Genomic DNA, 22,664 nt, shown 5'->3' with positions numbered 1-22,664 from the left:
CACCATGAGATGGATGACATTTTGAAGTCAAATGTTCCAACAACTATTGGATGGATTTCGTGAATTTTGGTACAAACGTTTATGTTCCTCGGGATGAATTGGAATCACTTCAATGATCCCTTAACTTTTCATTTAGCGCCATCATCAGATCGGCAACATTCCCACTCGCCTCAGCTGAAGCCCACGTTGAGTTTAGAGCTAATTAAATGTCAGCATGCCAACATGTCAAATGACAGTAAATGTGATAAACATTCAACCTGCTGTATATCACCAAATTAGCATTGTCATTGTGAGCATGTTAGCATGCTAACATTAGCATTTAGCTCAAAAACAACGCTGTACCTAAGTACAGCCTCACAGCCCTGCTAGCAAGGCTGTAGACTCGTGTTTAGTCAAAGTAAAGATCCGTAAAGTGGTCCAAAACAAATGTTTTTTAATTCCTGCTCACTTTCTGCTGCTGTCAAATGTGTTTGTATTTTTCTCACCTTAAAGCTCGCTTTCAATAGACGGAAGCTCTCGCCTTACTGAACAATGTTTCTCTTCATTTTTCATAGTTTAACGTATGTTCTACAATACATCTTCAAAAGACAGCTGTCAGTTTACGGACTTATTACACTGTTGCCAACCAGTAAAATCTTCTCTACAGGTTATTAAACCAATTAAACCAATTTGTATGTCAGTGCCCTTCTCCGCCGTCTCTCCTGTGAACTAGCAGCCAATTTGAGATGTTGCTTTTACCCTGTTTCCAAACCTCAACTTGTGCAGGAATGTGATCCAGATGGCTGCCAGGTCCCTGTAAAATTAAAACAAACATGACCACCTGTCCCCAGTATGCAGGAACAAAATCAGAAATACATTATGCCTCCTCATGGTTTCCCTGTCAGAGTGTCAATCAAACCGAAGAAAAATTGACATGTTTTCCTTAATACAGCTGCAAAAACCTTCAGGACTAACATCACAATCCTTGAGGAACATCTGGAGCTTTCATGAGGGTGAATATGACTTTTCCATACTTTTACTATGAGTTTCCATAATATCTAGGTATTTGGATCAAAAATACAAAAAATAAAAGTTCCACAGAATACTTCAATGACAGACAAGCTCAAATATACCCATCTGTTCACCCCCACTCCCTTTCTTAGATGCAGTAACCTGTTTCACATTCCTGTCCCACCGTATTCGACTGCCTTTCAGTTCTATGTAATACACCTCTTAATCCCAACTCCCTCACCATCACCTCTGGAGTAACACCTGTGGAAACTCATGCCACAAATGTGCAAAAGAAAGGAATAGCATTCAGTAGCCTCATAGCACACAGACTAATTCTCATGAATTGGTTATCTAACAAACAGCTCCGTTCAAGAGATGGAGGCAGGAGGTGTTGATGTTGCTCCAGTTCAAGAAAATAATACATACATTGTTCTCAAATACACCATGCCACCTGATTGATGATTTCCCTATTTATCTTATTAGAACTGTAATTAATGTTTGTGCATTGGATATTTGTATTTATTTATATATGTAATTGTTTTATTATTTACTATTTATATCTATAATATAATAAAAACAATTCTCCCCTAATTTTAGAGTTTAGTAATGGGCCTGATTTCATTGTTCTTTCTTTTTGAGCGCGCACTTGGTCCCAGATGGGATGAACAAAGGGTACAATGTCTGTACAAGTTTGATAGTTTGTATATGTGTGTGTGTGTGTGTGTGTGTGTGTGTGTGTGTGTGTGTGTGTGTGTGTGTGTGTGTGTGTGTGTGTGTGTGTGTGTGTGTGTGTAGGTTTATTTATATAACTGCAAAACTCCTTAAATAAAGTTATTTAAAAAATGCTAATGCAATACAAAAAACCTCATAATTCAAACTCATCTAATTATTTTACTCCTGAGGACATTTATGTAGAGAAGTGAAATATAAAACCTCTCCACCAGCAGACTGATTACCGGATCTCTCTGTTAACTGATACCTCAGAGGTTATTTTGAGCATAGGATTGCGCATCAAACAGCAAAAAAATATAGTAATGCAGTCTATGAAACAGAATCTATTCACATCGATCCAGGCTCCATAAAACACAAAACTGAACAGTGTCTTCAAGTGTCACGAGGAAAATCCAATCCTAATCTTGTGAACTATTTAAGGAGCAAGTCTGCACATTTAAACATTTTGGTGACGTTTAAAAGGTGACACAGTTGTAACTGTAAAGTAGCTTTGGTGCACACAAGGTGCCGCCCAAAGATAAAGCCGGTCAGATATAATTTCCTATAAATGTGGGTGACACACATAAAGTGAGTAAAGACATACAAGTGCGCGTACTGAGCGCACAGTTAATGTAGACGGAGAGAAGCGACACAAAGTGCAGAAGAGGGGTTGAGACGTGAACTTGCAGAGACGCCCACATACAAAGGAGGCAGAAAGACGCGCTATAAAAACGTGACTTGGTATTTGAGTGTCAGTGGGGATCCTTTACAACCTGCAAGCCACCATGAAGCTCCCAGACGGATTAAGCCGCGGGAAATACTGCGCAAAGGACGTCGACGCATTGGACTTTATCAAATGATTTCTGATCTTAAGAAAAAGACATCTGCTTGTGGACTTTGCCGAAATTGTTTCATAGACCCTGTTTGTGGAGGATGTGTGTTTGACAAGAAAAGCTTTCTTCTGGTTGTTCAGCTGGACTGAGAAGGATATCTGAACTATGTAGAGGTGAGACATTTCTTCATTTTAAAGCTAATAATAAAAAGTTGACTTTTTAACTCATTGACCGGATGGATTGCATCTTTGTTCAAATATATGACAATTGTCTTACTCTGATCATAATGTTACTGTTCATGCTTTCTTGCTCACTGCAAAAGTGCACAATATTCTGCAACCGGGTGCAGCCATAGAGCAAATCTAATAGCATTTCTTCCACAATTGACAAACTGTTGAGTGAAAAATTGCATAGGTCTACATAAAGTTATTTTATTTATTTATATATTTTGATTTCTAGACGCTGTTGCTTTTTCTGTATTTCTTTGTTTTTAAATTATTATTTATTGCAGGAATTAATTTAATATAAATTTGCTTACGATGTTGTTCATACTTATAACATTCCCACAATGCTTGTATAGCCTATTTTATGTGAAAAAAGTGAAGTATAAGACATGTATTAAAGAAAATTATAACAAAAAGAAAATAAAGAAGGAAAAGATTGAGAGAAAAATAAGAAAAATGTAGCCCAGTATGATGGTGAGCTCACATACAGGACTGTCTCAGAAAATTAGAATATTGTGATAAAGTTCTTTATTTTCTGTAATGCAATTAAAAAAACAAAAATGTCATGCATTCTGGATTCATTACAAATCAACTGAAATATTGCAAGCCTTTTATTATTTTAATATTGCTGATTATGGCTTACAGCTTAAGAAAACTCAAATATCCTATCTCTAAATATTAGAATATCATGAAAAAGTATACTATGATTCACTTGAATCGTCTAATTAACTCGAAACACCTGCAAGGGTTTCCTGAGCCTTGAAAAACACTCAGCTTGGTTCAGTAAACTAAATCACAAGTATGGGGAAGACTGCTGATCTGACTGCTGTCCAGAGGACCATCATTGACACCCTCCATCAGGAGGGTAAGACACAAAAAGAAATGTCTCAAAGAGCAAGCTGTGCACAGAGTGCAGTTTCAAAGCACATCCACAAAAAGTCTGTTGGAAGGGGGAAATGTGGCAGGAAACGCTGCACAACCAAGAGAGATGACCGCAGCCTTAACAGCATTGTGAAGAAGAGTCGCTTCCAGAATTTGGGGGAGCTTCAAAGACAGTGGACTGAAGCTGGAGTCCAGGTATCAAAAGCCACTGTTCACAGACGTGTCCGGGAAATGGGCTACAATAGCCGTATTCCCATGGTCAAGCCACTTCTGAACTCAAGACAACGAAAGAAGCGTCTGACTTGGGCTATGGAAAAGAAGCACTGGACAGTTGCAGAGTGGTCCAAAGTCCTCTTTTCAGACGAAAGCAAGTTTTGTATTTCATTTGGAAGTCAAGGCGCCAGAGTCTGGAGAAAGGCTGGAGAGGAGCAAAATCCAAGTTGCTTGAAATCCAGTGTGAAGTTCCCACAGTCAGCGATGGTTTGGGGAGCCATGTCAGCTGCTGGTGTTGGTCCACTGTGTTTCATCAAGCCCAGAGTAAATGCAGCTGTGTACCAAGAGATTTTAGAGCACTACATGCTTCCGTCTGCTGAAAAGCTCTATGGAGATGAGGAATTCATTTTCCAGCATGATCTGGCACCTGCCCAGAGTGCCAAAACCACCAGTAACTGGTGTACTGACCATGGCATTACTGTCCTCGATTGGCCTGCCAATTCCCCTGACCTGAACCCCATAGAGAATATGTGGGGTATTGTGAAGAAGAAGCTGAAAGACACCAGACCCAACAATGCTAATGAGCTAAAGGCCGCTATTGAAGCATCCTGGGCATCCATAACACCTCAGCAATGCCACAGGCTGATTGCCTCCATGCCACGCCGCATTGATGCAGTAATCCGTGCAAAAGGATTCCCAACCAAGTACTGAGTGCATTAATGGACATTTTCAAATGTTTGATTTTGTTTTGCTGTTATAAATCTTTTTTTTTACTTGGTCTGAGGAACTATTCTAATTTTTTGAGATAGGATTTTTGAGTTTTCTTAAGCTGTAAGCCATAATCAGCAATATTAAAATAATAAAAAATATTTCAGTTGATTTGTAATGAATCCAGAATGCATGACATTTTTGTTTTTTTAATTGCATTACAGAAAATAAAGAACTTTATCACAATATTCTAATTTTCTGAGACAGTCCTGTATATCGTAAATATACACATGCATACATACTATAAAGTCTACATTGTTCTGATGTCTGTTTTGGAACAGAAAATCAGCATTCATTAGGTTTTCTATTCATGATTTACATCTACTCCAAGAGATAGAACTGTATTTATCCTTAAGGGGAAATTGATGAATTAATCAGATCTATATCTTTCTCACAAAATAAATCAGAACTCATTTGTCCTTGTAAGGTCACAGTACACAACATTGCTCAGTCTTAGTGTTGCTTTTTGTTATTGTGTTGCTGGAGAACTGTCCTGTTTCTCAACTGTGCTTGACCACCAGCCAAACCAAACCTTAGTGATCACAGCCCACTCTCCATCACGCAACACTGCAGCAGTTAACTTTGTTCTGATGTTAACATATGTTACAAATTCAACTTAAGGTTTCCTATTTTGATGTGGAGGAACTTCAGTGCTCCTAGATTCTCCAAGTGTGAGTAGGAGTGAACACCATTATTTAAAATAAATTCCCTCATTAGCTGTTTTGATGATGTGAGAACGCTGGCTAACATTTTGCCCCAAAGTCTACTATAGATGTTCATTGAGGTTGAGTTCTGTTAGGTTTCTTCACTAATTTATTCAGGTTTTCCCATAAATATTCACTCGATTTATGTGTATCCTTAGCATTTATTATTTTTTATTTTATTTTCATCAAATCCACAGCTCATATGCTCGATTCAAATTTGATCCTCTTTCTCTTGCAGCCTCCCTAAACTATGGACCTCATGACCTTCAGAGTTCAGTGATGTTAGCTTTGAACCACTACAACTGCTCAGCCTCCCCGCTCCTCCCTCGTTTCTCCAATGACAGTGCAGGGAAGGTGGAGGCCAGGGTGGCTGTTGAAGTGCTGTCGCAGCAGGGAAACCTCACCAGCCCACTGCAGCCCACCACCAGTGGCGTCATTGTCGTCATATTGTCCATGACACTGGGCATCATCTCCAACATTGTGGCCCTCTTCATCCTGGCCAATGCTTACTCCCTGCAGCGCCGACGCACCAAAGCCACATTCCTTCTGTTCGCCACTTCACTGGTGGTCACAGACTTCATTGGCCACGTGATCCCTGGTGCCCTGGTTCTCCGACTCTATCTCTCCGGAGGTGTGCACCCTGAGAACTTCAACTCCTCCGATAGGATGTGTCAGTTCCTGGGTGGCAGCATGGTGTTCTTCGGCCTGTGCCCACTCTTCATGGGCAGTGCCATGGCAGCTGAGCGCTGCCTGGGTGTCACTAAGCCACTGCTGCACTCATCCCTAGTCACCAAAACCCGGACAAAGATCTGCCTGTCTGCCATCTGGCTGGCAGCTCTGTGTGTGGCCATGCTCCCCTGCTTTCAGCTGGGCTCTTACGCCTACCAGGACCCAGGGACCTGGTGTTTTATCAAAGTGCTCAGTGACACTCAGGAGGTGGACGTGGCGTTTGTGGCGCTGTTCTCCAGTCTGGGTCTGACCTCACTGGCCGTGGCGCTGGTGTGTAACACCATCAGTGGACTGACCCTGGTGCTCGCTCGGCTCAGGAGGAAGCCCGGCTCCCATCACTCAGCAAAGTCCCATGACATAGAGATGGTGGTGCAGCTGGTCGGCATCATGGTCACCTCATGTATCTGCTGGAGCCCTCTGCTGGTGAGTAATAGGAAGTGAAATGAGAGGGAATTTGCACACAGCCAGGTCATAATCTAAGCACACACCGGCACACTGAGAGCACTCATTCGATTTGCATAAGTAAAAGTACTGTACTGCCCTCACACAGGGGTTTTCACTTATGCTGCCTGATTAGAGCTCAGCTGAGGACTGTGTGTGTGTGCAGATTGTGCTTGATTGACAGCTCATTCACTGTCTTGTCAGTTTTGTTGCACCATATATTGCAGGACAACTTACACCTTTCTTATTGGTGTCTATAGTTTGTAGCTGGGACTTTAAAGGTGCAATGTGTAAGGTTAGCAGGCTCATTACAGTAGATATCTCTGCAACACAACATATAGACGTCTTTGACATTGGGTCAAAACTGTTACTTCTTTATAGTCTGTTGATAATGATAGTTCAAGTTTTAAACTACGATGTTGTCCATATCTTACACATTATCTTTAAGAATTTTTACTGCCAACATTTTTACTTTTACTTTTTGTACTTTAAGTATATTTTGATGCTAATATGTTTGTACTTTTGCTTAAATAACATGTTGAATGCAGGACTTTTGACTGTAACGTAGTATTTGTACACTGTAATAGTGCTGCTTTTACTCAAGTAAAATACCTTAATATTTCTTCCACCACTGCTGAGTTTTTCCTAACATGTTTCAAACCTGCATCTTTGCTGATATGGATGTAACAATAATATTTAATGCCATAATGTAAAAACGACATTTGTGCATCAGTGAAAAGCAAAACGAGACACAGTCTGTTGTTCTTATTACTGCAAAGCTGTTGAGATCTCTGTCAATGCAGTGTTTTTGCTCTCTCTCATGTAATAAATTTGAGCACGTTTCATGCCTTCAGATCTTCGGCCTGATGTCGGTGATCCGCTCCTACACAGGAACTATTGCAGAGGACTTGTCCAGCTATAAAACCCTGATGGTGATGGGCGTGAGGCTGGCCACATGGAACCAGATTCTAGACCCCTGGGTCTACATCCTGCTGCGGCGCACTGTTCTCCGTAAAATCTACCTCATCGCTAAGTGCCAGGCAGGACTGAGGGGGAATATAATGGTCCGCTGGGAGCCCACCTCTTTTCCCAGTACAGAGAAGAATCAAGTCAAACAAGTTTGAGCTGAGAGAAAGACTCGTAAAGTACTTTGTCACCAGGTCATTGAACATACGAAGAAGAAAGAAGCAAATAAAGACACTTGCTTAATGGATTCAATCAAAAATATCTCTTTCATACTCCATCAAAGTGTACCAGTAAGTTCATTGTCTGGCCTTACCAATGGAAGCTAGCTAATGCTATGATTTTGCACATAAACTTTCTACTGTTTACTTATAATAAGTGAACATTCCTTAGTTTAATTGTATTCTCGTTTGGAAACTCATAGTAACAAAGGACCACAGCGTATGAACGCAGTAATAACCGCGCTCTGTGCTGAGAGACTCTAAGGTTTGCAGGAGTGATTATTATAAAGGGAATGAGTATTATTTAGTTTTATATTTCAACTACATTTTCACCATCTTTGGAAGTAAAAAACAAATTGCACAGTGATTGCTCAAACATTAATGTGGAAGAATTGAGCTGTATGGGTATAACCACCAGAAGGAGCTCCAGAGTAAAACCAGAAGTATTATAAGATTGTATTTGTGATGTTAATTTTTCTGCTGAATGTATTTCATGAAGGATTGTTAATATTTAAATATTGTGGAGTGTTTGTAAGTTTAGGTTTAAATATACTTTCCACAGTGCTTTATGTGAAGTAATGTAATATTTGAAAAGTTAATACTTGAATTGAACCCTCAATTTAATGAGGATATGTAAAGAACTTTGAATTGAATGTAAATAAAACAATGCAATGTGACCTTAAATATATATTTTTAAATAATTGACAAATTGTCTTTTACTAACAAATACAACTGTTATATATATTATACATTATTATTCTGGGAGCTATATAGTGCTCATAAACATAGACAGTATTAATTTATTCAGAGTCCAATTACAACAAAGCATTTAATGCCGTACTTCAGCGTTCTCTCTGCTTTCCTGAGTTTTAATGATAAAACATTTGTATTGTGTGATCTGCAGGGGTTTCCTGCTGATTCATTCTGGACTTCACTTTACAATGATGACAATGACAACAAATCAAAAGAGATTATCCACAAAGGTCATGCAGATAATAACATAATAAATCAAGAACATTGTTGAGAAAATATTGTTGATTCAGTTGCCATTCCCAGTGAGCTGGTTCCTCACAAGGACAAGTGTCTAGGAAGGTACGGCTGTAATGTGAGTAAACTTCAGATAAGGTGAAATGAAATAGGCCTACTATTATTACCAGCTTCCTATTTTTATATTTTTCCACCCCTGCATCATTTCTTACCAACCACAATTTCCCTAGTTGGAAACACTAAGTGATATCTAGATGACTTTGAAGTTCTTGTACAATACTGTGCCGGTGTGTAACTGGCACATATACATCCTGCCTTCTGTTTACTACAATAAATATGTTAGAATAATACATTTGTACAAATTAAGTAAATAATTATATATAAAAAAGTGACTAAATACAGACCCCATACTGACAGGTAACCAATAAAAACATTCATATTCATATGTGTAGTATCATCTTCAGGATGTTCATTTCCGTTGGAAACATGTTGGACTAGAGGGAAATGAGTTTGCAGATAAACTTGCTAACATTGGATTAAACAAAAATGATAATGATGTTTTAGAAATGTGTTTTGGGAGGTCAGAAGCAAAATCATTAATTAATCAGGGAATAATGCATACAATAAACAAATTAAGTGGAAATAAAAAATAGTCAAGAACATAAATATAAAATGAAATATAAAATAATACATTTAAAATGGGCCTATGTGAATAGTAACAAATAAGTACAATATGAAAGTATAGATATTACATTGGAGGTGTTTTGTTAAAATATTTAAATAAAGCCCATTGTTTGTTTCACATATCTACCACCTGTCCTCCACCCTGAACGCAATTATACCATCTACTGCCCAGTAGGTGGCGGCACCCTTAATGTTGGTTCTCAGTCTGCCAGTAAACCTAGAGAAGAAGAAGAAGAAGAAGAAGAAGAAGAGGAGGAGGAGGAGGAAAGAAGAGGGAAGTAGAAGTCATCTTAGCTACGTTACCGCAAAGAAAAGGTTGTTTTTCTTCGCTTTTTTGCAAAGGTAAGGCCTAACTGAACAAACGAAACATCGCCTGAAGTCAGTGGTATTGTGCCAATCAAACACTTTTAATGGCAAATTGGCAAAATGGTTCTGGCATGCTGAACAACGTTAGCTAGCTCGCTAGCATTAGGTGGGAGGCCAATGCTGTAACTCATGAATGACGTTAGCCTTGTAGCTGTTAGCAGAACATGTATATGCATTATTTAGCTTATGCCATTAAGTACTTTGTATTTGACACTGGCGCAGACTAACACAGTGTGTTGTTGTTCTGAAAGAGGTGGCAGCTTGCTTCTGGAAGTCGTGACAGCATGGCGGCCGCTGCAGCGCAGTGGGATGAGCACCAGGCGTATGAGGAGCTGCTTTACTGGGACGCCCTGATTCAAGAGGGACACCGCCTCCTCCCGCACGATTTTGATAGGTACACGCACACAGCAATGTAGTGAATGGTAGTCCTACATGACATCAAACACAACACGATCCTCAGATAAAGGCAAGGCAATTTCATTTGTATAGCACAATTATCTCAATGTATTTTACATTAACAATACTGTACACACAACAAGTAACTACTCTACAGGAGACTATAGCTAACATGTCTTTATCAATCATTCAATAGAGACACAATAATAAGAAAGGAAAAAACGCCACAAACAGACACATGCAGAGATATTAATAATAAAGCTGAGAAAATAGAAATGTTCCCTCTGCTTTAGATTCAGATTCATTAGATTGTGGGTGCAGTTGTGACAGATCAGGTGAGTTTGCCACTGAGCTGCGCATTAAATGTTTGTTGTACTGAATTTACTTCAATCATCATAGCCTGTTGAATTAAATGTAGATATATTTACTAAAGCACGACGAGAAGATGGAGCTTTATAGGGTCTTGCTAACTTTTCAAAGTGTCAAAACAAAATGATGATTTTACTGCATTGATGTAACATTTGCTTTGGTGCTTGTCTGTCAGAGCTGTCCTCATTTTTTATTTTCCTCATTCCAGATATGAGGATCTGCGCTACTGGTATGACAGCCTGTGCTACGAGGAGGAGCTGAGACAATACCACGATTACGTCGCTGCTATCGAGGAGATTGAGCACCACCGGCACCATGAGGTTCTTGTTTCACCTGCTAAATTTCCAAAGACTTGATAATTCACAGGCTTTTTAATTTGAGTCATATAACGTGCTTCTTCAAGACTCCACATTAAGACTAAACATCTAATGCAGGGGTGGGGAACCGTTTTCCTATCAAGGGCCATTTTATTTTTTACAACACCCTTCGAGGGCCAAACTAATTACTGAAAATATTTTTAAGACACCCATTCATTTCACCTTTAATTTATGCTGTGCAAAAAAGCAACTCTTTTTTTATCCATGTATCTTTCTGTTTTATCAGAAATTCCTTTATTAGTCCCACAACAGGGAAATGTATCTTGTCACAGAAAATGAACATATGAAGTAAAAAGGCAGTAACACAATAATTAAATAGAATAAAAAATAATATAAGTACCAAGTGATTGATAGAAAATAAAGTGAGTATTGTAAATGGCAGTGATAATTGCACAGCAGTGGTGGAATAGTCTGTTCTTGGTGTGGTGGTCTACCTCTCTATCTCTCCATGTTTGTATGTTACGCTCTGCAGAGAGCTGCTTGTTGGGCCAAACTCCGCCGAAGAGCGTTAACTTTATCCAAACACACTCGTCCCTTCAGCTCGTGCAGTTCGGCATGTTTCGTACCGTAATGACGCTCAAGATTATTTTTCATCACCGCAAGTACGTCCGCACAAACTAGGCACACTGGCCTTTTACTTCCACGGAGAAATAATCGTTCGTCTATTTCTCCTGGAAAGTGCAACATTCTGCATCCACCTTTCTCTGTTTTACTCTCGCCATGCTGCGTTCACTGATGTCAATGACCGTCTCGTTTAATATTGAAGTTTTTTTGACATGACGTGACCACGTGATGTGTTCATGGTCAGGGTCCATTATTTTAAAGTCGCCCGTTTAAAATAATGGCGTCTAATTTTTTTTTCTAGTGGATTATTTTTTTGCGTGCGTTTTACGAATTACCTCGAGGGCCGGATCAAATGGTCTCGCGGACCGTATACGGCCCGGAGGACGGAGGTTCCCCACCCCTGGTCTAATGTTTTCCAGTTTCTTCTGTACTTTAAAAAGACTGCTCTATCTGGTGTGTCATGTTTCTTTTTCCAAGAGTTTTTTTAAATCATGCACTTCCTAACTATTAATATTATACTTCCCAAATCTAATTTTACTTTACATATTGTATGAGATTACTTGTTCACTAAACTGCGTAAGGAATGCAATAACTGCTTTTAATGAACCCTCGTAGTAATGTATTTATTACAAAAATAACTTGTAGCTGATTACATTATATTTGCTCATCTACGCTGTGTTGTTCTTTTCTCCAAATTAAACCTTTCTTATACTGATTTCCCAATTAAGGACGCTCCGGCCCCACGGATGCACTCAGGTCCATATGATCGCCACGTGATGGCCAAACACTCTGAAGTGTATCCTTCACCAGAGGAGCTGGAGGCGGTGCAGACAATCGTCTCTCGGGTGGAGTGCGCCCTCAAGATTGTGTCTGACCAGATGGATACTCCGAAAGATAACACAGGAAATGCAGAGGCAGGGAGGTGAGCGACATGTGCAAATGGTCCTGTGGCAGTTGTCCAAATTATTTAAGAAGTATTTCAAGTGTAGGGATGTGTACCGAAACCCAGTATTAAAATGGCCCCAGGGCAAGACCGGAGTACTGATACGTTCTTTTATCGCATACTTTGTAATATTTTGGTTTAATTTATCATCTTGGTCGGGGCTAAGCTCATACACGCACACGCACACACACCACACGGCACAAAGTCAGTGAACAGCAGAGCAGAGAGGCCGTGGTGGAGACAGTGAAGATAATTGGAGGATTATTTATTTTATTGACATTTTAGAAGTGTCTTTAAGTTTCTAGAAAAGCGCTATACAAATCTAATGTATTATTATTATTATTATTATTATTATTATTATTATTATTATTATTATATATTTGTTTATGTAGAGATTTTTCAGTGGTAAACACCTTTTTCATTATATTTCTTTCCATTTAAAATATAAAAGAATTTGAAATGTATTGTATTAAAAAGCAATTATTTAGTAATGAACCGATAACAGTATTGATAAAGACCCTTATGATTCACCATAATGAAGTGACTTTCAACCCAACATATTTTCCTCTTTATATAAATCATTAAATTCTTCTTTCTCTTTTTTATTTCCTCTTCACATTGCAAGTTGTGATTCACAAGAGCGTGTCCTGCGCGGTGTTATGAGGGTCGGTCTGGTGGCCAAGGGACTCCTGCTGACCGGAGACAAGGACCTGGAGCTGGTGCTGCTTTGCTCCAGCAAGCCAACCATCACTCTGCTTAGTCAAGTGGCGGAAAAATTAACTGAACAGCTGGAGGTAGAACTGAGTACTCCATGAAAACATTTCACAGATTCAGATGAGGTTGTTGTTTCTTAGATATTAACGTTGTGTTCCTCTTTTAAATAGGCAAGTTCAGCAGGAATATATACAGTGAGCCCGTGTCCAGGGGATGCAGGCCTTGTTGTGACGAGCACCAAGGACTCGGTCCTGACTCTCACGATCCACCTGACATCACCTCTTCTCAGGACGAATCAAGAAAGTGAAACTGCAGAAGAAAAAGATGACGACGATGATGATGAAGATGAAGAATTAGAAGAAGAAAAAGAAGGTACGTATGTTGGTCGAGTCTCCAACATCAGCTCCCACAGGCCTGATCTGTGTGTTCTCAGTATGCAGACACTGTACTGCTCCACTGATCGGTAACTCTGCACCGACAACTGAAACGCCACACATGTTGTCCATCTTCATCTCATTAGCCCTCAGTGGAGCTTGCACAGTGACTGTCTCAGACCGATGCCGGTGAACATCCAATGAATGTTGGTTCTTCACTTGCTCGAGAGTCCTGTCGTCGTTTTGGGACAAACTGGCATTTGCCAGCACTACATTCCCTCTCGCTGATGCATTCTGCACATGTTGTTGATAACAATGCCAGTCATAAAAACAACTCTGTTTATTCTTGTTGAATTGTTTTCATGTTTTAAAGTGAAGGCTTTTCAAGAATAACAAGTTAAAGCGCGCATTGCATGTACTTGATGCTGAATATGTACATTTGGCACCAGCTGCAGCAAAACTGATACTTAAAACTGACAGCGAGGATATTTCTGTGGCTTCTGTTGGAGAATTTAAATTCAACCAGACAGGGGGAAAAGTAGAAACGACTAAATCAGTTTGTTTATAGACGAACGTGTTGGTGAGTGGAGTTAGTCAAGCGTCTGTGTTGATCAGCTTGAGCTGTATTTACATGGTCTATAGTTTCAATTAGTTAATTTAAAGGTCAAGGGGCCACATGCAGAACCATACCGGTCTCAGTGCAGTTTTAGTCCATTTACTGCACTGCACACTCGGGTGGCACAATTTAAATGGTGTAATTATTGTGATCATGTTTTTAGCTTCCACAATCACGCAGATGAGGCGCAGCACTGACGCTGTCCACTGCATGTTTTTTACTAAGCTCCGACACAAGCTGATTCTGTAGTTTCTGTTTCTGCAACAAATCCAACAGAGTGAAGCGTCCCCTCTCCAGCTCATCACAGCAATTCAACTTCCGGAGTCTGAATTCTCCCAGTTAGTCTTTCATTTGTATCATATCAACCATTTAATTAAACGGTGATATTTTTGAACCCAGACGTATTTCTATCCAGCAGCTATAGGTGTCAGATTGTCCTCCAATAAAAGAATGATATACGCCTTAGATGGATTTTGCCCTCTCTTTCTCTATAACAACATGCCAGAACTTCATTACCCATGTAGCCCTTACTCCAGTGTGAAAGATGTCGTTAGCAAAAAGAAAGCAAATTCCTCTATTTTGCTTTTCTTTGGTTTCTAAACAAAATGAAAAAGGAGAGCCAGCGGAGCGGAGCTCTCATCTGCTCCCCAGCGGCCTCCGGCCTCCACTAGTTACTGTTAATCGTACAGTCGTTCTCTCAGGTGGATTAAACATGTTTAAACACACACGCTAAAATGTCACCAAATATAGTAAGTATTAAAGTTTGTGAGGGAAACGCAAGAATACATTCATATTGTTACCTATATGCGTGTCTCTCTTCAGCTGGGTTTTTGGATGATAATTTCGTATCTCGTTGTTTTTCTAAAAGTATTAGAACTCAAGATTCCCAATAATACAGGATCAGTATCACTTATTAGTATTATCAAATTTAATTATAAGTACTCGCAGGTTGAGCTTTATGAAAACACTTTTTCTTAACTAATAGTATTTGTAGTTTAGAGAATGAGCTAAAACTTGCACAAAGCTGGTATGGCCCTTTGTGTTACCGATCTGCTAACGAGGCCTGTTGAAGCCACTTCTAGATCAGGGACTCATCAGTTTTGCTGCAGTTTGGGGCAGACGTGAAGATTCTCTAAATGCTTGTGATTTACAATTTATTGCCTTTTAGTTTGTGAAGTTTTTAGGAACGCTGGACCTTTGACCAACTGGACACACTGTCTCAGGAGGGGGGAAGCAGCAAACCCAAGCCGAGGGGCAGAGGGAAGGGGGTGTTTACTGTAGTTTACCCAATGCATACAACAACAACATGCTAGGCAATGTGGTTAATGCTACTACATTGTTTACTCAATATGGAAAAGTGATCTGTGACAAGTGACTATTGTTGCTTGTTGGGACCAAAGATTTACACATTAGGTACTTGGGACCCCCTTTCCCTGCTGCTGCTGGTTTGGGGAAAGCTGCTCCTCCCTGAGCTGCGAGACAGAGCCCACCCCCTTGGTCAAACTGTACCTTTTCTTCTTACCCCACCTCGTCAGTAGCAACGCGAACAGACAACGATCCGCCGGACGTTCTGGACAGGCAGAAATGCCTAACTGCCTTGGCGTCTCTCCGCCACGCCAAGTGGTTCCAGGTTTGCATTCACGTCCTTATTTGTACGTAAGGTTGAACTGTTTCTTTGAATAGTCTCTCTTGTCTATCCATTTAGAGACAGTAACACTTTTAAACTGTGCTCTCAGTTCTTGTTGATGTAGTCCATGATCTTATGAAAAGGGCAAAGTGTGTCGGCAGTTTCAGAGTTTGAATCATTACTCGTAAAGAGCGATCTGCTGATCCATACCAATGACACATTTGGATAAATCATTGGTATCGACAACAGCATAAAAATGTAATTATCAAATGTCCTCTGTCAGACTTGAGCTCTCTCAATATCAACTGTTGTGAAAAAAGTGTCGTATTGACCACAACAAACGGCATGTGGACAAAAGTGTGTGATAATCAATGTGAGTCTTGTTGATTTGGAGAAGGCTCGGTGGTTCTGACCCGTCTGCTTTGTTTCCGAGCCCGTTTTGTGGGACCTCAGTGCACAGGGTTGAGGTGACATCAGAGGCGGCAGCTCCTCTGACTGAACAAGCTTTTTGTTTGTGTCTCCAGGCCAAAGTCAACAACCTGAGTTCTGCCGTCCTCGTGGTCCGGATCATGAGAGACTTATGTAACCGTGTTCCTACCTGGACGCCACTCTCAGGATGGGTGAGGAAACTGCGGTTGCACGGGCTGCAGCTAAGATGCAGCTGTGTATAAACCAGCCTCGTTTTTGGCAGCAAAACTTTCACTTATTTTTTGGAGCTTGGATCTTGATAGTGGTGTCTACGCTCTCTGCTCTCATCTCCACGTAGCCTCTGGAACTGCTGGTGGAGAAAGCTATTGGAACATCTGAGAGAGCGATGGGAGCAGGCGAGTCGTTGCGCCGCGTTTTGGAGTGCGTTGCATCTGGAATCCTCTTGGAAGGTGAACTTCTTTTATTTAGCTGTCAAACCAGCATGTTTGAATGAATGAACACTGGCACTAATATTAATACACTAATATAACTATCTGTGCAAAGATGGCCCTGGAATAAGAGATCCATGTGAGAAAGAAACGGTCGACGCCACTGCATACCTGACACATCAGCAGCGTGAAGACATCACGCAGAGTGCCCAGGTAAGACAGGCTTATACATGCACCCACGCACACGCAGACTTTTGGGTATAGTACCTCACTTCTCCTTTTTCGTTAGTTTGCCTTGAGGCTGTGTGCATTCGGACAAATGCACAAAGTGTTGGGGATGGACTTCAAACCTATAAAGCCACGGAGAACGGGGGGAGCCGGCGGCAAAGACGGCACAGGTACCTATTGATCCCTTTTCTCTGCTGTGCAGTTCACTGAAAACCTTCATGAAAGATTATTTTCTCATGCTTGTCTCTACTGTTTCATGCAGCCCAGATACCTCCTGCTGGACACTCCAGCCTGCCAGCTAAGAGACCTTACACACAGGTGGAGAAAGAAGAGGGGGAGCCCCAACTCAACAGCAAACAGAGGAAGTTTCTCAAGTTCCAGAAGCGCTTTCAGAGGAAATCATGTTAGTAATGAATGTCAGAGGGTGTAGGCTGAGCCTTTTTTGCTGTTGAAAGAGCGGTGTATATATTCTTGAAGTCTTCAACTCCATAACACAACATGACATTGTACAGATGTTTATAATATAGAACTGTATATTGTCAGTTCAACTGCACTTATTTAAAAGACACTATATTAGAAGTGTATTTGTTTTCTATTTTCCATCCAATTTAATGTTAATTGTGACAGTTTGTACAAATTAATTATATACATGCATCCACATGCACTGAGTTGAGTTTATTATGTACACTAAGCTAAATCTAATGCCGTCTCAAATCTGTACCTAATAATAAATTGTAGGGGTGTCCCCGACTAAGAATTTGCATGGTAGAGTCTGATCGAATCATGTTATGAAAGTTTACATTTATTTTTATTGTTGTTGTTTTGCTCATTGATTGCCGCTGGTTGTTGTGTATAGGGGCTGGGGGTGCACATATAGGTGCGGTGCTGTCCGTAGTACTGACACAGAGCAGAGGAAATCAATCGAAAAACGGAACCCGTTTGCTTTTTGTGGATGTAAATAGGACTTTCGGCTCTAATTCCATCCCCCAATGTAGCAATCCACAGACAGAAGGGACGCGGCACGTGACAGTCAACGAGAGGGAGACAACAGCTGTTTCTACAAGCCTACCCCTGCTGAGTCGTTCACAAATTCAATATATTTATCACTCTGATAGTGCTACGTTTTTATGTGAGTGCTCTGATAATAAATGCATTCTTTGATTTTGAAACAGTAGACTTATGTTGTTCTTATTTAGCCTTTCTGAGGATATCGCCAAGATGCTGCTCCGATGGTTAGGGTTACCCTAACCTTCTTAGGGTTAGCCTAACCCTAACCTTCTTAGGGTTAGCCTAACCCTAACCTTCTTAGGGTTAGCCTAACCCTAACCCTATGCTCATTGATAATTCAACAGTATTATCAATGAGCTGATATTTATACCAAAATAGGCTATACATCATGATTTATTGGGAGAAACCAACCGATTATATGTATAACCAGACATTCAGCACCCCCATATAGCCCGGATGGAATGGTCCTTTGTTTCATAACCACGTTTTTTCCGCCACTGCAACGATTTGACTGCAATTGTGGAAACTGGATCCTAAGATCGAATAGTCGACTGTTCGGGGTCACCTCTAATAAATTGGCAAAACAATGTACATGATTACTGAGAGAGGTTTTTATAGTTTTGTATATTTCTCAAGTAAATTGCTCAGAAGCTGTCGTCTGATGATCAGAGTTAATTTTGTGCTTTTGTTGAAAAATTACCAAAATTGTTGTAGTCTTCAAGTACTAAAGGATGGATGTTGATTTGTACAGAGAACATAACATTAGCCATTAGCATATTACATCCATCACATGACCCTTAACTGTACATCAGGAACAATCAGGAATGTTTTGCGTATTAATACAAAATCATCTTTTCTAAATGTGCTTAAGACATATACAGTTTTCAAAGGTTGCCAGTTTTGGGGAATACGTGCAATGAAATGAGAAAATGCTGCCAGACACCCACTTATCTTTCGTGGGTTCTCTTTCTACTTCTTTTTCTCCGTAGTCACGGATGATTTTAGCATGAATGCCGTGATGCGTCTGAACCAGTACAGACCTGGCCTGGAGTACCGACTCACATCTCAGACCGGTCCAGTCCACGAGCCGGTCTTCACAATGGCTGTGGACGTAAACGGGAAGACCTACGAGTCGACGGGGCCGTCCAAACGAGCTGCCAAGCTTAACGTAGCCACGAAGGCAAGACTCTTATAAATAATAATAATAATTTAAGATTTTTGGCTTTTTGTAGTTTAGTGAAGGGCTTCCATACACGTCACTTACAAAAACCAAAACCCAGATTTAAAGTCCCAGTGAAACAGAAGTTAGAGCGTGTGCAGCTTTTCTTCTGTGATGTATTCCTCAGGGAAACAGAATATTTGAGCGGTAGACATTTACAAGAGGGATTTAAATCAAATCATTTGCATTGGGCCGCTAAAAAGTGGAATAGGACCGGGGATGGGATCTAAAAGGGCTTTTTTCCATTTTATCCTGACTTGAAGGCCTTGACACTGTTTAATGGCACACCCATTACAGCCCACACTGGCATGTGAGTAAAGGAAAAGCTAATGTTTTGACTCTTGTTGTTCACAGGCCCTGCAGGATCTCGGTCTTCCGACAGGCGCAGAGCCTAAAGCAGAGACCATTGGTGAGGTTGAAAGAACCCAGGAAGTAGTCAAAGCTGCTAGCACGGCCTCTAATACATCAGACGAAGTATGTACCTCAGCTCCTCCCTCTGTACTGTATTAATTAAGCTCCCATAAAAAAAGGCTGTCTCAGCATTTGCTTTCCTGTAGAGAAGAAATGAAATGTTTGTTATCGTGTGTGTTTAACAGCCATTGTTTGTACATTTGCTACAGACCGGTCAGGGTCCTATCTTGACCAAACATGGCAAGAACCCTGTGATGGAGCTGAATGAGAAGCGCCGCAGCCTGAAGTACGAGCTGTCTGCAGAGACGGGGGGCTCCCACGAAAAGTGCTTTGTGATGGAGGTGAGTCAGCATATGCAAGAAACAAGACTACAAAGATAATGAAAAGGTTTTTGTTATTTTGTTTGGAGGGGTTAGCGTCTGACTTTGCCGACTCTTAGTGGTAGAATCAAATGCTTTAATAGAAAGTAATGCATGTCAGATTTAAAAGGGCAACACCGTTGAAGCGTTATCTTTTTCCTTTCCATCAGGTGGCGGTTGATGGGCAGAAGTTCAAAGGGAGAGGCTCTAACAAGAAGGAAGCGAAGGCCTACGCTGCCCTCGCCGCTCTGGAGAAGCTGTTCCCAGATGAAAGTGGAGTGTCGAACACGGACAGAAATGCTCCAAAGAAGAAGGTCACCTACACTGACATGGTAATTCATCTAGTTCATGATGTGATCGCTGTTTTATCTAATTAGTATTGCTCCCATCCCCATGGTTCCCACGGCTCCTTGAAATCCTTGAGGGTTTGTGAATTTGGGCAGAAAAAATCAAGGCCCATTGAGAGGTGTTCACAAATTCAAGCCTCTTAATGATTTTGATCCGCGTCTCAAACTATGCTGTGTTGGGTCCTTGAATTTGAGGGAATTGGGCCTGGAAAGTCCTTGAATTTGATGTGTAAGAAGGTGTAGGAACCCTGTACCAGTCAGGGTACATTACCATTACAGTGTACTGCACATGGTCTGGATTTGGACCATTTTGGGTGAATATGGCTCTTTATGTATTGTGGATTGAGGCTTTAAGGTATAGTTAATATTTAAATGTTGAATTAAACATTCAGTTCCTCAGTTAAATATCAAAATTGTCCCACACCCTCAAGAATACATGCTCAATTAGTGAATTGTTCCTTTGTGTGCTTCTCTGACACATTAGTCACTGCATGCACACCATTGCATACTCTCTTGCCTTAAAGCATTTGCTCTTTACATCAAACCTTCTGCCATTTTCTGCTCAACAGCACATCCCAGGGTTCGGCACTATCCGTGGCATTCCTTCAGACTCCGGGTCTCGTGGCTGGGGTCCCAACAGAGGTCGAGCCAGGGGCCGAGGCAAACATTTTTCTTCAGGACCCAGCTATAACAAGAGTAAAGAATTTTGAACTCACTGGGTGTCGGCCTCGTCTTACAAAGACAATATTAGATCCTTATAAAATAAATGTAAAGAAATCAAGTAAATGATCATTTCTTTCCTTTATTGTTAAAGCCAACTACAGTTATGAGGGCGGCTCTGGCGCAGGCTATCGTAAGTATCTACTACTCGCCAAAATACACTTATATCCCTGAAAAATGCCAGCTTGAGTCCTCTGCAGTCCCCTAATACAAATAGTAAAAGCCAACATTTCCATGCTGTGTGTATCTTGTCTGTCTCGAGTTATACTGCGGTCATTACCCCAGGTGTCTCTTGATTGGCATGTTCATTTGAGTTACATAGCAGTGCTTTACTCTCGTCTGTCCTTTAGATAAAATGTATGGTAATAATGCAGCCGGCACCACAGCCACGGGCCCTGGCCCCACTGCATCAGGCGTCAACGTTGGCTACGGCACCTTTTACCCGGAGGGCAGCGCCACCTACGCCTCCCCACCCGTCTCCGGCTCCGACATCAGCACCACACAGGGAGAAAGCTACCAGTCGATGCCTCCTCCCGCCGACCAGGAGAGCCCCTACAGCTACGGCTATGGAGACGAGAAGAAGAAGATGCTGACCCAAGGTCAGACCGAGAGCCAGGGAGGAGACTACTCTATGTACAGCACAGCTTACCCCAGCTCAGTGACGGGTGGCCAAGTGTATAATAATTATGGTGAGTAAATCTGCAATAGTATGAATAAATACGATTATTATGTTTTGGGGTTGTCCGTCCGTCCCATTCTTGTAAACGCAGTTTCTCGGGAACGCCTGGAGGGAACTTCTTCAGATTTGACACAAACGTCCACTTCGAATCAAAGATGAACTGATTAGTATTTTGTTTTCAAAGGTCAAGGTCACAAAACCCGCTGTAAATCAAGAATTCATACGCTAATTTTGACACACAAATGTCTAATAGGATAAAATGATGAGGTGATGACATTTTGGACTGACATGGATGTAAACTGCAACTTGGCTGATTGACGGAGGCGTACAACCGCAAGGCGGTAATTCTAGTTTTACATATTTATTTTTTATCCCTCGCTGCATTTCAACATGCTGCTTTAAGAGAAAATGCATCAGATCCATTAAATATCTTCTGCTTTAATCCACAGACTATGGAAACCAGTCGTCCTCGGAGAATCAGCAGAGTTACAGCACGTATCAGGGCTTCGGAGGACAAAACCAGGGCTCATACTCCGGATACAGCGACATGAATTACTAACCATCAGTGTACAAACTTTCTCATCTCACGTCATGTTTTTTGTTGTGTTTTCACCTCACTAGTTAGTTCTGGGACTTCTGGCAAGTTTTAGGAGACAGATGCAGGCTTCCCTTTTGAATAAAGGGTCCCTCTGCAACATCCCTCATGTCCGTGTTGACATGAATGTAAAAAAACGTACCTGGTTAATCATTATTTCTCTGTACGGTTATTGTGTTCAACATAGTGTCCTGGTTCTGTATCAGTATGTTATGGTTTTCATTTCTGCTTGTAGTTTTGAACTGAAGATTTATTTCTGTCATCCTTCTTGTAAAATAAATGAGTCTTATTTTGAAACAAAGTTTCTTCCTATTTGTTGGATTATAAATTACGTCTTCAAAACTGTGAAAACGGGGTCAACTTCAGTTTCCCTTAAAAATGCCAAAGCTGTTCCTCCCATCAGTGTTACTGAGAATGTTTTGCAACACCCATGAGGGCTGCGATCGGCTCCTGCTGTGCTTGCAGATGCTCCATAGTATCAGCCAGTCTAGCATGCACGTAGTATCACCATGTAGCATGCACGGTCTATATGTGCAGCTATGTAT

General features: G+C 40.9%; 2 protein-coding genes across 4 annotated transcripts; both read left to right on the top strand.

The window, feature by feature from the left end:
* Positions 1–2,317: 2,317 nt before the first annotated feature.
* On the top strand, positions 2,318–8,608 carry LOC115011217 (prostaglandin E2 receptor EP1 subtype-like). The gene is made up of 3 exons (XM_029436274.1): positions 2,318–2,707; positions 5,564–6,477; positions 7,350–8,608. Exons 2-3 carry the CDS (start codon positions 5,605–5,607, stop codon positions 7,617–7,619), a joined length of 1,143 nt encoding a protein of 380 aa, XP_029292134.1. The 5' UTR covers positions 2,318–2,707; positions 5,564–5,604; the 3' UTR covers positions 7,620–8,608.
* A 958-nt stretch (positions 8,609–9,566) lies between these two features.
* LOC115008518 (interleukin enhancer-binding factor 3-like) lies at positions 9,567–22,414 on the top strand. 3 transcript variants are annotated; one of them, XR_003832301.1, is made up of 21 exons: positions 9,567–9,692; positions 9,968–10,110; positions 10,690–10,801; positions 12,151–12,344; positions 12,991–13,159; positions 13,250–13,451; positions 15,605–15,699; positions 16,221–16,316; positions 16,463–16,574; positions 16,669–16,766; positions 16,843–16,951; positions 17,044–17,184; positions 18,779–18,969; positions 19,363–19,482; positions 19,629–19,760; positions 19,949–20,110; positions 20,695–20,821; positions 20,940–20,978; positions 21,196–21,534; positions 21,778–21,865; positions 21,974–22,414. XR_003832301.1 is itself a non-coding variant. In XM_029432188.1 (20 exons), exons 2-20 carry the CDS (start codon positions 10,001–10,003, stop codon positions 22,081–22,083), a joined length of 2,655 nt encoding a protein of 884 aa, XP_029288048.1. In that variant the 5' UTR covers positions 9,567–9,692; positions 9,968–10,000; the 3' UTR covers positions 22,084–22,414. The 3 variants fall into 3 exon arrangements, 2 of the variants coding, with proteins under 2 accessions (XP_029288048.1, XP_029288041.1); XM_029432188.1 differs by lacking the exon at positions 21,778–21,865 and having other exon boundaries at positions 15,608–15,699; XM_029432181.1 differs by lacking the exon at positions 21,778–21,865.
* The last annotated feature ends 250 nt before the right edge of the window (positions 22,415–22,664 follow it).

Source organism: Cottoperca gobio, chromosome 1, assembly GCF_900634415.1.
Source record: "Cottoperca gobio chromosome 1, fCotGob3.1, whole genome shotgun sequence".
NCBI classification, from domain to species: domain Eukaryota; kingdom Metazoa; phylum Chordata; class Actinopteri; order Perciformes; family Bovichtidae; genus Cottoperca; species Cottoperca gobio.
Note: the sequence above shows the minus strand (reverse complement) of the source record. Positions and strands in the feature narration are given on the sequence as shown.

Bases quoted from the DNA above. Each gene is read 5' to 3' on its own strand.
- LOC115011217 (XM_029436274.1), top strand. From the start codon at position 5,605: ATGTTAGCTTTGAACCACTACAACTGCTCAGCCTCCCCGCTCCTCCCT. The intron at 6,478-7,349 runs GTGAGTAATAGG...TCATGCCTTCAG, and splicing joins TCTGCTGGAGCCCTCTGCTG to ATCTTCGGCCTGATGTCGGT.
- LOC115008518 (XM_029432181.1), top strand. From the start codon at position 10,001: ATGGCGGCCGCTGCAGCGCAGTGGGATGAGCACCAGGCGTATGAGGAG. The intron at 16,317-16,462 runs GTGAGGAAACTG...ATCTCCACGTAG, and splicing joins GGACGCCACTCTCAGGATGG to CCTCTGGAACTGCTGGTGGA. The intron at 17,185-18,778 runs GTTAGTAATGAA...TTTTCTCCGTAG, and splicing joins GCGCTTTCAGAGGAAATCAT to TCACGGATGATTTTAGCATG.